The sequence below is a fragment of the Lissotriton vulgaris genome, chromosome 1_1 (genome assembly GCF_964263255.1).
Source record: "Lissotriton vulgaris chromosome 1_1, aLisVul1.2, whole genome shotgun sequence".
Taxonomy (NCBI): domain Eukaryota; kingdom Metazoa; phylum Chordata; class Amphibia; order Caudata; family Salamandridae; genus Lissotriton; species Lissotriton vulgaris.
This window is the reverse complement of record NC_141685.1, coordinates 356,696,443-356,709,741: the sequence shown is the minus strand read 5'-3', so window position 1 is coordinate 356,709,741 and position 13,299 is coordinate 356,696,443. Positions and strand designations below refer to the sequence as shown.

The following is a 13,299-nucleotide window of genomic DNA, read 5'->3' as shown; positions in this document are numbered from 1 at the left end:
AAAGATTTGTAAAGCGCCTGGTGACCCAGAGGCATCCCCGCGCTGTGAGACCTTGAAATTGGCTAAGAGGGGAGAAAAAACTTATTTAGGGAAAAGCAGAGTTTTGAGCTGCTTGTGAAAACGCAAGTAGCAGGGTTCCAGCCGCACACTGCGGGGAAGTGAGTTCTAGCGTGTGGCTGCCTTTACGGAGAAACTTCGACCTCCAGTACATACCCTCCTAAACTTGGGGACATTTGCCAGTCGCTCATTGTCCGAGCGCAGAGATCTCAAGGCTTTGTACGGGGTAACCATATCTCCTAGGATCGAAGGGCCTTGTCCATTGAGGAGCTTGTGAGCGATGCACATTGCCTTAAACTCGATTATGCTATTAGTTTTGAGTTTCCCTCGTCTGCCATGGTCAGCAAGACTACAAAGGCTGAGAGATATGCGATCTGACCCTGGAGGCAAATTAATCTCTTGAATTCCTGCTCTGCTTTTTGTCCTTTGACAACACAAAATGTTGATAATGTCAATGATGCAATTTCCAGCTATCACAATCCCCTCATCAAAGCTTTTAATGCTGTGGCCCCTGCTAAAGGTCCTAAATACAGACTTTTCAAATTGCAAACCCCATGGTATTCAGCTGAGTTGAGAACTGAAAAATCCAAAGCTTCAAGAGCCTCCTCCGATAGAAGGGCCTACAAACATCCCCTTCGCACCTATCATAGGGACATTAGGGAAGCTCGTACAATTTACATTATTAGAAGGTAGATCAGGCAATCAATTAAAAATATATATTTATTTATTTATTTATTTGAGTCTTATATAGCACTGGCTAGACCCGGAGGTATCAGAGCGTTTTACAGAAGGTTTCCACAAAATTATAAAATTACATCAGTTACAAGTTACATCAGTTACTCGAAAAACATTTCAAGAGCGTAGAAGACTAAATAAATGGAGTAAGAGGGAGATAGGATGGAGAGACGAAGGAGAGTCTGTCCAAAGTCTGGCTGGGTAGGTGATGGCCAAGGGGGAGGTCCACAGCCCATCTCCTCTTTAGCTATCAGGTAGCTCCACCGGGCATCACCCAAACAGCTAGGTCTCTAAGGGACGGCAATTAAAGAGCAAAGAGGAGGGATAAATGGAGCGTAAAGGAGAAAGGGGGAGGAGTAAAGGGGTAGGAGGGAGAATAAAACAAAGTAAGTTCTGCCCAAAGACCGGCTGGGTAGGTGACGGCCGAATGGGTAGTCCACAGCCCATCTCCTCTTTAGCTATCAAGCTGCTCCACCGGGCATCGTCAAAAAGCTAGGGGCATATCAAAAAGCGGGCGGAAAAAAATTATTGCCTCTTTTGCGGCCGTTTTTGGCCGAAAAGCAGCAATAATTGTAACGCCCTATTAGCATGGAAACGCTAACGTGTGAATCCAGGCTTCTTCACATTTTCCCTCAATTCCCAGCTTTGCATCTCTAATGAGATGCAAAGTGGGCATTCCTCCCCAGGATAACGGAAGAAATGTCGCTAAGCGACATTTCTCCTATTATCAAGCATCACGCAAAGCAGCAAAGCGACAGGAGAAATAGCGATAACCTCTGTTATCGCTACTTTCCTTATGCCTGATTTGACACAGACTTAGCCATGATATCCTATGGAAGGTGGATATCATGGCTAAGTATGTGTGTGGCCCTATCAGCAAGCTATCTCCTAAAGTTGTGCAATTCTCGCTGGATTTCCAGCGATAATCACAGTTAGGCAGCTTGCTCTCTGAATTTTATCGCTGTGGAGATAAGCGTTGCTGATATTCAGAGTTGGGTGGCGAAAATTATCCTAGCGCTAAGGGGCCGATTCCGATTCCGGTCGGAAATCCGCCCGACCGACTCGTACCCGGAACGGAGTCCGACCGACACCTACAGGCACAGTATGACCTGCGCAATACGATGCAAAGCCTGTGACCTACAATCGAACCGTACGGAAAACAAGCCTTACGACGAAGCCGTACAAAAATCAGCTATCCAGACGGGAAATGGACACGAGCCTCACTGACCAAGACGAACCCCGATTGAACCTGACCGATACGTACCCGCAACGTCCGACACGCACAGTACGATGCAAAATGCATGAAAAACTACCGATTCGCATGGGGCCCAGGCCGCACGACCGACACGGCCTGAAAACGTACCAGAAGCGAGAGAGACCACAGCGATCGATTTGCATGCAACACAGAACACAATCGGCATGAAAGGCACGGAGCAGACCGCACAAGCCAACATGAGCATCCGACTTGGTCAGAAAAACATCTCCTACATGCCCACAAAAAACAATGGCAAAAACACAAAAAAAAGGTCCAGTCAATCAATGACAAAGTCAATAAATAAACATTTTAAAAAACACCCACCCAGCCTCACTTGCACCCACCCACCCACATCACTCCTCACCACCACCCATCACCATGCCCCCTAAGAAGAATCCACAGTTCACAGACACTGATTTAGAAATATTGGTAGATGAGATCCTCAGAGTGGAGCCACATTTGTTTCGCACATTGGTACAAAGGACCCCCATGTCACAGAAATCCAAGATGTGGGACAGGATCGTGGACAAGGTGATTGCACAAGCACCAGCGTATCGCACAAAGACCGGCATCCGGAACCGGTGGTATGATATGTGCAGGAGGGTCATAAAGCTCCTCCAGAAGGAACACGCCTTGAGCCAGATCACTGGCATTAGCCCTCCTGCCAAACCAGTCAACTTCAGGTCCTGGGAGGAGAAGGTGCAGGACATCCTACCACCGGAGGGCATCCATGGCCTACCTGACATACCAGAGCCTGGTGAGTACACAACTAATACACCCAATATTGTGTTGCAATAAACACATATCACCGTTAAGGGGACAGTGAAACCATGCACTGATAGCAAAGGCATAGTAAACAAAAGTCAATCAGCTCAAGAAGTGTATGCTAGTCAGACAAACACAATAATGGCCACATCATAGTGATGTGTAAGTGTGTCATGACATGTATAAACCTACCAACAATTAGGGCAAGGCAGTGGCCCTAATCTGAGTAAATACTGTCAGACATCCCTGCCACCACAACCACTATCTCACAGTGAAGCTGACTGACAGTAAGGAATATAGGGTATGCTGGTGAAGTGAGTGTATACAAAAGCATGATGGGGTTGTTGTCAGACATAATGCACCCTCTCACAATAGCCATTAACACCTCTCTGAAGAATGCTCCTCTCTAAGGGGCTGGAAATGGGCTGGCAAGTACTCTGGGACTGGGCTCTGTGGTGGGGAGCACAAGGCCCTGCTGGGAATTGGCCACCATCAAACACCAGAACTCCACTGTCAGCCATCTTGTCAGCACAGGCACACACACTCACAGGGAGCAGAGTCAGAAGGAAGGAAGTGAAGGCATGCTGGGAAGGGGGTGTAGCCCAGAGCATGCTGGGAGTTGCAGTCACTCACAAACATCAGCCACCTACAAGGCCCAGCAAGCCCACACTGTACCATCTTCCCCTCAGAGGGGCTGGAAATGGGCTGGCAAGTACTCTGGGACTGGGCTCTGTTGTGGAGAGCACAATGCCCTGCAGGGAATTGGCCACCAACAAACACCAGAACGCCACCATCAGCCATCTTGTCAGCATAGGCACACCCCCGGGGAAGTGAGGACATGCTGGGAAGGAGGTGTAGTCCAGAGCATGCAGGGATTTGCAGTCATTCACAATACCCACCCACCCACATTGCCCAGCAAGTTCACAGTGAACCATGCTCACCTCACGGGGGTGAAGGACTGACAAGAACTCTGTGACTGGGCACTGTTGTGGGGAGCACAAGGCCCCACTGGAAATTGGCTACCACTAAACACCAGGCCTCTACTTTCAGCCATCTTGTCAGCACAGGCGCACACCCTCACAGGGAAGCAGAGTCAGGAGGAGGAAAGTGAGGGAATGCTGGAAAGGGGGTATCGTCCAGAGCATGCTGGGAGTTGCAGTCATTCACAATACCCACCCATCCACATGGCCCAGCAAGTTCACACTGAACCATGCTCACCTCACAGGGTGGGGGGTGAAGGACTGACAGGAACTCTGTGACTGGGCACTGTTGTGGGGAGCACAAGGCCCCACTGGAAATTGGCCACCACCAAACCCCAGGACTCCAGTGTCAGCCATCTTGTCAGCACAGGCACACACCCACACAGGGAAACAGAGTCAGGAGGAAGGAAGTGAGGGCATGCTGGGAAGGGGGGTGTAGTCCAGAGCATGCTGGGAGCTTAAGTTATTCACAATGCCCACCCACCTACATGGCCCAGCAAGTTCACACTGAACCATGCTCACCTCACAGGGGTGGGATGAAGGACTGACAAGAACTCTGTGACTGGGCACTGTTGTGGGGAGCACAAGGCCCCACTGGGATTTGGCCACCACCAAACACCAGGACCCCACAATCAGCCATCTTGTCAGCACAGGCACACACAGTCACAGGGAAGCAGAGTTAAATGTAAACAGGAATTACACTCCTGTGTCAGCCACCTGATGGCCCTTGAGTACCAATGACCATGTACATTGAAATCTATACATGAGCTGGGTATGCACACACATCACCAAGCACATTGAAAGGCTTCATGTTGGCAGTGCAACAATGTCAATCTCTGTCTGTGATGACTGAAGACAATGCAGTGTCCACGCATGCATCCTGCGTTCCATTGCAAATGTCATGTATATGAACCAATGTTACAAAAATCAAGGAGGAGGAAATGGTCCACTCTTCCTGTGCAACTTGGGTCATTACGTATTGTGTTACCTCCATTGAAAACATCACATACGAACACATGCGTAGTGTGGGATATCATGCTTTTCTGCATCACTGTACTGTAGCATCATTATCATTGGCACCACATTGATGCAAATATGCTGTGCCTCCACCTGGAGGTGAACTGGCTGGTTTCCCAGTAGTGTCCAGAGCATAAAACTGAGAGTGTGTGTCTGTGCTCAAGTGATGTGAGTCAAAATCACTCACAACGCCCAAAGGCAAAGGAAAAATGGTGGGCAATATGATGTATGAAGTTACAAACAAAGGTGCTGCGTGTGTGGATCTAGCGACTGATCTACTGCACCAGAGTTGTTCACTGTGGTCAACATGTTGCAGCCCCATGTGATCCTAGAGCCTATTTCTCCTCTGGACACTACTGGGAAAGCAGCCAGTCAACCTCCAGGTGGAGGCACATCATATTTGCAACTATTGTGACCCTAATTAAATGCTGCGACAGTACTCTGAGGGGGGGCAATCAAGATGCAGTGCACCATTCCTGTGTACGTATATGAGGGTATATAGTAATGAATTGAAAAAAGAAAATACCATGGTTGCACAGGACGAGTAATCCATTCCCCCCTCCTTCATTGTTAGTACTACCTATTGCAAGCTGAATGTATCAGTAGCTAAATACATATGTGAAGAATTGATGCCTGTAGTAACATCACTGACAATGTGTGTCTCTTCCAAACACAGGTACCACTGGGGACACAGCAGCAAGTGAAGAGGAGTCCCTGTCCCAGGCTCCTGTGGAGGATGAGGTCTCTGGTGTGGATCTGGCTCTCTCCTCTTCGAATGACGAACAACAACCTGGCACCTCTGGAGTGAGTCATCATGCAGCCCCACCTTCGGAAACATCTGTACCCTATGCAGCTGTGCCAAGAACATCTGGCCCCAGACCTAACACCCACGCCAACACGGACAGACCTAGGACACCAAGTACAAACAGCACAGGGACCCCGGCCACCCAGGAAGGTACAGACAATGACACCAGTAGCAACACCCAAGGGGGCATAGGGTCAACTGTGCCTGCCACCACAGGACCTGCACGTGTGTCTAGGGGTGGTGGGAGTGGTGTTAGGCAGAGGTCACGGTCTGCAGAGGGGCCTGGACTGTCTGATGACCCCCAACTGGTACGCATCATAGATGCGTACCAGGATTGCACCGGAGGATTCAGCCAGGTAGTAGGGGTCCTCAAGGACATGCAACAGGAGCAGGCCGGCATTCATGCATGCATGGAGGCCAAGTGGGACAAAGTTACTGGGGTGCTTAGCGACATATTGACTTGTCTCCACCAGAACAGCAGAAATATGTCCACACCTCCCTGTGTGCCCACAACATCTCTTGCAACAACATCTGCAAATGCCACAGGGAGGGAGGATGAATCTGGAGGAGAGTCCGATGCAACGTTGACGCCTGCACCTGAGGAACCCCCCCAGAAGAAGAAGAGGGGTCGTCCGAAGAAGGACAAGTGAGCCACAGTTGTCCATACACATCCCCCAGGAACCCAGAACCTGTTTTTGATATTGGTCTTTGTGTGCAAAGCAATCACCTTGTTGCACATGACACAACTCCCTGACATGACATGTAGGGTCCATGTTGTACTAATGTAGAAGATGAATGTGGACTTGACTGTGGACATTTCATCTACCAATACTTCAAACTCATCTGTGAACCTTGGATTCTAAACCTCATGTACAGCACTATCTCCACACGTGTATGTAAATAAACTCACTATTACACTATACTTGCATATGTTGGGTCAGGTATGCTCCGTAGGATCCAGTTGTCGCTAATAGGGGTCCACCTCCTGATGTTACCAACACCCTAAAGTGGAAGCACAGGGTGTTTGAACCATCAAGCGAGGGAAAGGAAAGGGAAGGGGACAGCAGGGAAAAGAATCTGAAACAACATAAAAATATTGGTATAAGCAAAGCAGGTGGTATAAGGCTACTCTCATGTGTTCTTACTATGCTCCTTAATACCTGTCTGGGAAATGATTGCACCCTCAATAGAGTAGAACATCCAAGACCATTCTACTCTAGTAACAAATCTGTAAGTACAGTAAATTCACATGAATAATATAACCACACTTTACTGTGAACACAGCCCCATTCCTGTTTGTTCAGCACATTCACACATACCATAAATAAAGCAAATGCTTTCAAGAAGCAGAGTAATATGTCAACTTTCATTAAGGGAGGCCTCCCTAATACTTGAAGGTTGGATATTTGCAAAGTTCGAGTCCCCTCCTTCCCAGAGACTTCAAAATGATAGAGCAATGATACAATGTTTTAAACATAAGCGAATCACTGATATGGTAAGGCGTGGCGCTTTGGACCACAGTCTTCCGCTCTGTCCGAATTCCAAATAAGATAATCAAGGAAAAATACGGTAGCGTGTGGTTACCCTCACCACCTCGCTCCGTTTCTGTGTAGAAGTCTTTTATGCGAACATTCAAGAAAACACGGCAACGCGTGGTAGCCTCACCACCGCGCTCCGCTTCAATTGCGCGATTTAGCAAGGATAATCCAAGAACAAAATAGAGAACACTGCAACGCGTAGTATCCTACCTCCGTGCTCCGCTTCTCTAACAATCACGGGGGAAAACAGGAGGAACACGGTAAAGCGTGGTAATCCTCACTACCGCCCTCCGCTTCACAGGCAATCAATCTGTGGTAAACTGCCAGAATACGGCAACGCGTGGTTCATCTCACTACCACACTTCACTTCAGAGAATACAGTCTCGAACTTACTGCAATGTCTCTTCAACTCATCAAACCGGATGACTCACAGATCAGCCCCTGAAAGAGAACGCACTGCTGGAAACAGGAAGGGCTTCCCTCGGTGGACGCTCTGCTCCTCGCTAAGAGCCGAACTGGAAACCAACAGTCAGAATTATGTGCATCCGTCTTAGCGCGACTTTGCCTGAAGTACTTCCTCCCCTCAAAGGCATCATGGGATTTGTAGTTCAGTACTCGTAAGGCAGGCACGGCTAAGACCGGTCCTGACATGTTGTGATTAAAACTTGGTATGTGTCATGGAGATGTTGAAATGCAGAAGTACATAGTGCATGCCGACTACTACAGCAATGTCATTACCATCATGTGACTCATGTTGATGTGACACCTATGAGGGAGACACACCAATAGGGCACCACAACACATACTCACCATGGACATGTGACACATTGCCTACAAAGATGTTTGTCGGATATACGGTGGAAGGCACAGACACCACATGTTTCCACACTCACTGCTAAGAAGCCCACAGGTGAGGTACCCAAATGTCAGTTAGATGTGTGAAGACAGACGACACACATAACTAAGTGAAGCACAGCTTCATTACAAATCAGAAACAAGTTTATTACACAACATTATCAAGGTGAATCCACATGACAGTGGGCACACGGTCACCAAGTGTGGTCAAATGGCGCTTTCGGGGTGTATTCTAGGAGTGAGCGGGAAATCTGTTACGCCCGCGGATTTTGCGGATTTTGGGGAAATCCGCAATCCGCGAATTTTGCGGATTTCCCGCAAAATCCGCAAAAAAAATCCGCGGACGTAACGGCTTCAAAAGTTGAACCCCCACTCATGTAACTATTTTACAATGGCGCCAGCAAGCTGCCAGCGCCGTTGTAAAATAGTTACAAAGTTAGCTTGCACAGGAACCACTAGATAAAACGAAGCAGGTGCTGCTTTATTTTATGTAAGTGCTTCCTGTGCAAGCTAACTTTGTAACTATTTTACAAGGGCGCTGGCAGCTTGCTGGCCCCATTGTAAAATAGTTACATCATACATGCCAACATTTCAGAAGAGCAAAGTGGTGGGAGATTTAAAAAAAAAAATCGGGAGAGGGGCGTTGTCAACTAGAGTTCTTTATTGACAAACAAACACTATAAATCAGAACAATCAAGGATAGTTGTTGTATCCACATTCTCCAATTTAAGCCACCAATATAAAAGGATCATAAACAAACATTGGGCGCACACACAGCCGGCATGTCTGTTACATGAGTAGGCTGGGCACATTGTGTTCGCACGGGTTTCTGCAAGTTCGCGAGGGTTTTGTACAATTTCGCAATTTGCGAAATTGTACAAAACCCTCGCAAACTTGCAGAAACCCGTGCGAACACAAAAAAAAAATCCGCGAGAATTCGCGGATTTTCGCAATCCGCAAATTCGCAAATCCGCAAATTCGCGGATTGCCAATCCGCAAAATCCGCCCATGCCTAGTGTATTCTGGTTGTCGGTGTCAGACTTGCCCAAGCAACTGGCAAAGTACCTTGGGAAGGACAGAAATGAGACACAGTCAGAAGCACACCAGAATAGGATGGAAATGCAATAAACATGTTACAAGAAATCTACACAGTAACAAATTAGCATGTCAATACCATTGTGGACTACAGACCATCTGACAGGACACATCACTGCACGCATCCAGTCAAGTACCACATGGACAAACTCAAACAGCAACTGAGCTGCACAAACACATCACAGGCTAACTCAGTACATTGGCATGACAACCCTGTGAACTCACATTCAGCTGAAGAAGTTATTGATGAGCTGTGTGCGGACGTCACCCTCATCATCATCACTGGCCTCGTGGCCCAGGCCAGGATCCTTCACAGCTGGTGGATGTTGGTCGTCGTCGTACTGGATGAGATGCACCTTCTTCCGTACTGCTATGTTGTGGAGCATGAAGCAGACGATGATGATCTTGCACACCTTTGCAGGCTCATATAGGAGGGCCCCTCCGGTCTTGTCCAGGCAACAGAAGCGGCTTTTAAAGAGACCAAAGGTACGTTCAATACCTCGCCTGGTTCTGCCATGTGCCTGATTGTAGCGCATCTCGGATGCTGTCACAGGGTTCCTCAGGGGTGTCAGCAACCACGGCATGATGGGGTATCCAGATTAGTTGAGTATTGTAAGGGGGTGTGAGACAACATTGCAAAACACACACAATGGTAAACAGGTAAACAGTACACACCAACAAGCCAGGCATACTGGTTTGGCATTTGTGATCTCATCAACGGTATGCGACTCCTTCTTAAGATGTAGGCATCATGCGCCGAACAAGGGAAACGTACACACACATGTGTAATCACCATGTCCGCCAGACATACCACCAGAGCATTGATTGAGTGGTAATGTTTCCGGATGCGGTATGTCTGTTCCTGTGCCCTTGGTGGTATAAGGGCCACATGTGTGCCATCGATTGAGCTAACCACGTTTGGCATCCTCCCCAGTCCATAAAAGGCATCCTTAATCTCTGCAAGTTCACCTAGGTCTTGGAAACTTGATGTAGGAGTCTAGGTGATTCAAAATCCCCTCCAAGACATCTTGTAGCACACGGCTGAACATAGTTTGTGACATACCACCAACACTAGCCACAGTGTGTTGAAAGATACCTGTGGCAAAGAAGTGCAGGGCTACCATCACCTTTACCTTTGGTGTCAGTGCTGTCGGGTATGTTTGGCCAGGTAGCAGATGTGGCGCCAACTCATCAATGAGGCTCCTGGTGAAGCGGTACCGTCGGATGCTGTCACATTCCACCATGATCTCGAGGTCAGGGAATGGTCTATGGACTGCTGGCGCCCTGCAGTACAGAGATGGGTAAAGTACCATTATACATTCAGCTACCCATGTGGCACTCACCTTGCAAAAAATCACATTATACATCATAGCAATTCACAATTAACTGAGGTGTGTGCTGTTGGTTATGGACAGATATGTCCCCTTCATGCCCATCATCTCACATACCATTGACACATGTGTGCATGAGTTCCTTGTGGTGCAATGGCAAATCATTGGGCTGTGGCACAGTATCCATGGACTGCTGTCATGTTAAAAACACACAACACAGTGACAAGTGAGGGAGATATCCATGGTCCCTGTATTGCCAAATAGGCACTGGAATGACATGTTGTATCATGGACATCCCTCAACCAATCATGAGTCCCACAGGTAGTTGCCCCTGTGGTCCCTGCAGGCTATCCAGGGACATCCTTGAGACACACACACAGCATAAATGTGAATGCACAAGGCACATGGTGGACCCTGTCTCACATTGAGCACATGGAACCACAAACATCAGAGACAAAACATGCACACAGACTGTGTGGGTACATCATGATTGTGGCCATGGGTCCTGCTGTGACGTACATGACAGGTCAGACACATCTCCAAACTGGTACTGTGTCCTTGACTCATGCCCATAAGCCAACACTTGGACATTACATTTGTGAGGTGCCCCACACCAAAACTAATCTGTCCCCGTGAACCCCTGCCCAGCCTGGGAGTGGCTGCACCTATGTGCCAAATAAGAATAGAAATGTTGCCCCCCCATACACACACATGTGATGCAGACTTACATGCCATGTGATGCAGTGTTGGACATGCTATGGTGTTGAAGGTGTGGCCATGGCAATGGAATCTGTGTAAACCGTCTGCAAGTCACACCAATGTGATCCGACACGGGTGACTTGTATGCCGACGTGCCATACATGCATGGACCGAGTGGTGTGCCCACCTTGTCAATTGACTGCACGATGCGTATGCATTACAGTCACCCGCATCGGTTCACATTGATGCCAATGGGCAATGCGTGCGCACGGCTCGGTTCATGCATGTACGGCGCATATGCAATGTTACCCGACGTGGGTGACTTCTACATTGACGCATCGTGCTGTTCTGGTCCGAGATATGCGCACGCATAGCCCATAGAATCATAGTGGGACGGATGCCTTTGGTTTAAAAAATATGCGTCGTATAGTCAGTTTATCAAGCTGTGTGCACTCATTGGCAATGGGCTGTCATGGAGACAGGCGCAAATTCAAAAAACGTTCGAGTCGTGCACTGGAAATTCAGTTGGATGCTTACAACAGTGTTGCAATCCTAGGGTTACCTGAAGGTGAGGGTTTTGAACAATGCGGAAGACGTATAGGAGTCTTACATGTCCATGGATTGGACAGATTCATAGCATGCAACCGTGTCTGGCCTATCAGTAAGGGGCAACATCACAGAATTTGCCTCTGCAGCACAGATTTAAGGCTGGCAGGCCCCCAGGGAGCTCACATGACTGCACTACATGCTACAGGACCACATTTCACAATTCCACTGCTGCTGTCTATGCTACCTCTGGGTTCTGCAATGGCACGTACTCTGGAGAGGGCCCCAGCATTCACAGAGGAGGAGAACCAGGCCCTGCTGGATGGGGTCCCCCACAGTACAGCAAGCTGTATGGGAAACCAGGGGAGCAGGTGAGTGTGCAGTCCAGTGCCTATCATTTTTTGCAAGTTATGTGACTAAAAGTAATAGTAGTGTGCACAGCAGTGGGAGGCATATGCACTGATTACTTTCAGCTACCTATTTATGTGGGTACATGTGATGAACAGGTGTCCTGATGCAGTAGTGCAGTAGTGCTAGCCATAAATTCCTAGCCAATGTTACCATGTCAGACCTGCAGTACAAAATGCGCATGTATATGGGTGCACTACCTGTGTACCTCTTTTAGCTTTGTGATGACTACATGTATTTTCAACTGTATGCAGCACAATTATGTGGCATGTGTAGTAATGTCCTCTTCACTTTGTCATCCTCGCAGGTTGATGCCCAGCAGAAGCAAGAAATCTGGCTGACCATCGCCCAGGCAGTGAGATCAGTGGGGGTCTACAAGCGCCGAATCCGCAACTGCCAGAAGAGGTGGCAGGACCTACGTGGCTGGACCCGGAGGATCGCAAGGGTCCAGCTGAAGCTGTCGCCTCTTCGCCGTAGGGGCGGACACCAGACCCTGACCCCCCACATGCTCAGGATTGTGGCGGTGGTCTTCCGGGACATGGATGGGCAACTGAAGGCCAGACAGCAGCAAGGAGTGGGTAAGTCCATGCCTGATCTGTGAACATGTCTGACATGCTATTTGCAGTATTTTGGCTTGGTCATACTCCCACATTACGTTGGTCTTGGAGTCCAGGACTCATGTCCCTCAATTGTGTAAGTCACACTCCTCATCTGATCCACAGTTGTGGACCCTACAGTCTGAGACTTTTTTCACTTGGGCACTGTGTCCCTTCATGCTGAGGGTCCTACACAGCATATGTTACTGGGACTCTGATGTGTGCATTGTGGGTGGGTCTGTATTTTGTACTATGCCTGGTCTCTGACATGTGTTCTGTGTTTGACTTTCTTATGTGTTAAAATTGCTGGTCTGGTTCACAACATGTGTGTGCGGTTCTTAAAACATACCCATGCAGCAGGTGAGTCCATGTAGTGTCCTCAGGGCTATGTATAGGAAGTATTACAAAAGGGGGGTGGAAACAGGAGCCCTTTATGAATGTTAAGAAGACAAGGTAACCACTTTGAGGCTGTGCTTGTCCGTTCTACGTTGAAGGTTGACCTCAGGAGTTAGGTTGTTTTTATCTTTCACAGGACTGAACCCCCCCAAGGTCCTGAGGAGAATCCCCGCTACTAAGGGGCTTCGAAACGAGTCGACCCTTTTTTTCAAGGCCAATCG

At 48.3% G+C, this 13,299-nt stretch overlaps 1 protein-coding gene across 1 annotated transcript; it reads left to right on the top strand.

The window, feature by feature from the left end:
* The first annotated feature begins 2,211 nt into the window (after positions 1–2,211).
* Positions 2,212–6,264, top strand: LOC147747178 (uncharacterized). The gene is made up of 2 exons (XM_086925078.1): positions 2,212–2,260; positions 5,486–6,264. The coding sequence occupies exons 1-2, from the start codon at positions 2,212–2,214 to the stop codon at positions 6,262–6,264; spliced, it is 828 nt and encodes a 275-aa protein (XP_086781204.1).
* The last annotated feature ends 7,035 nt before the right edge of the window (positions 6,265–13,299 follow it).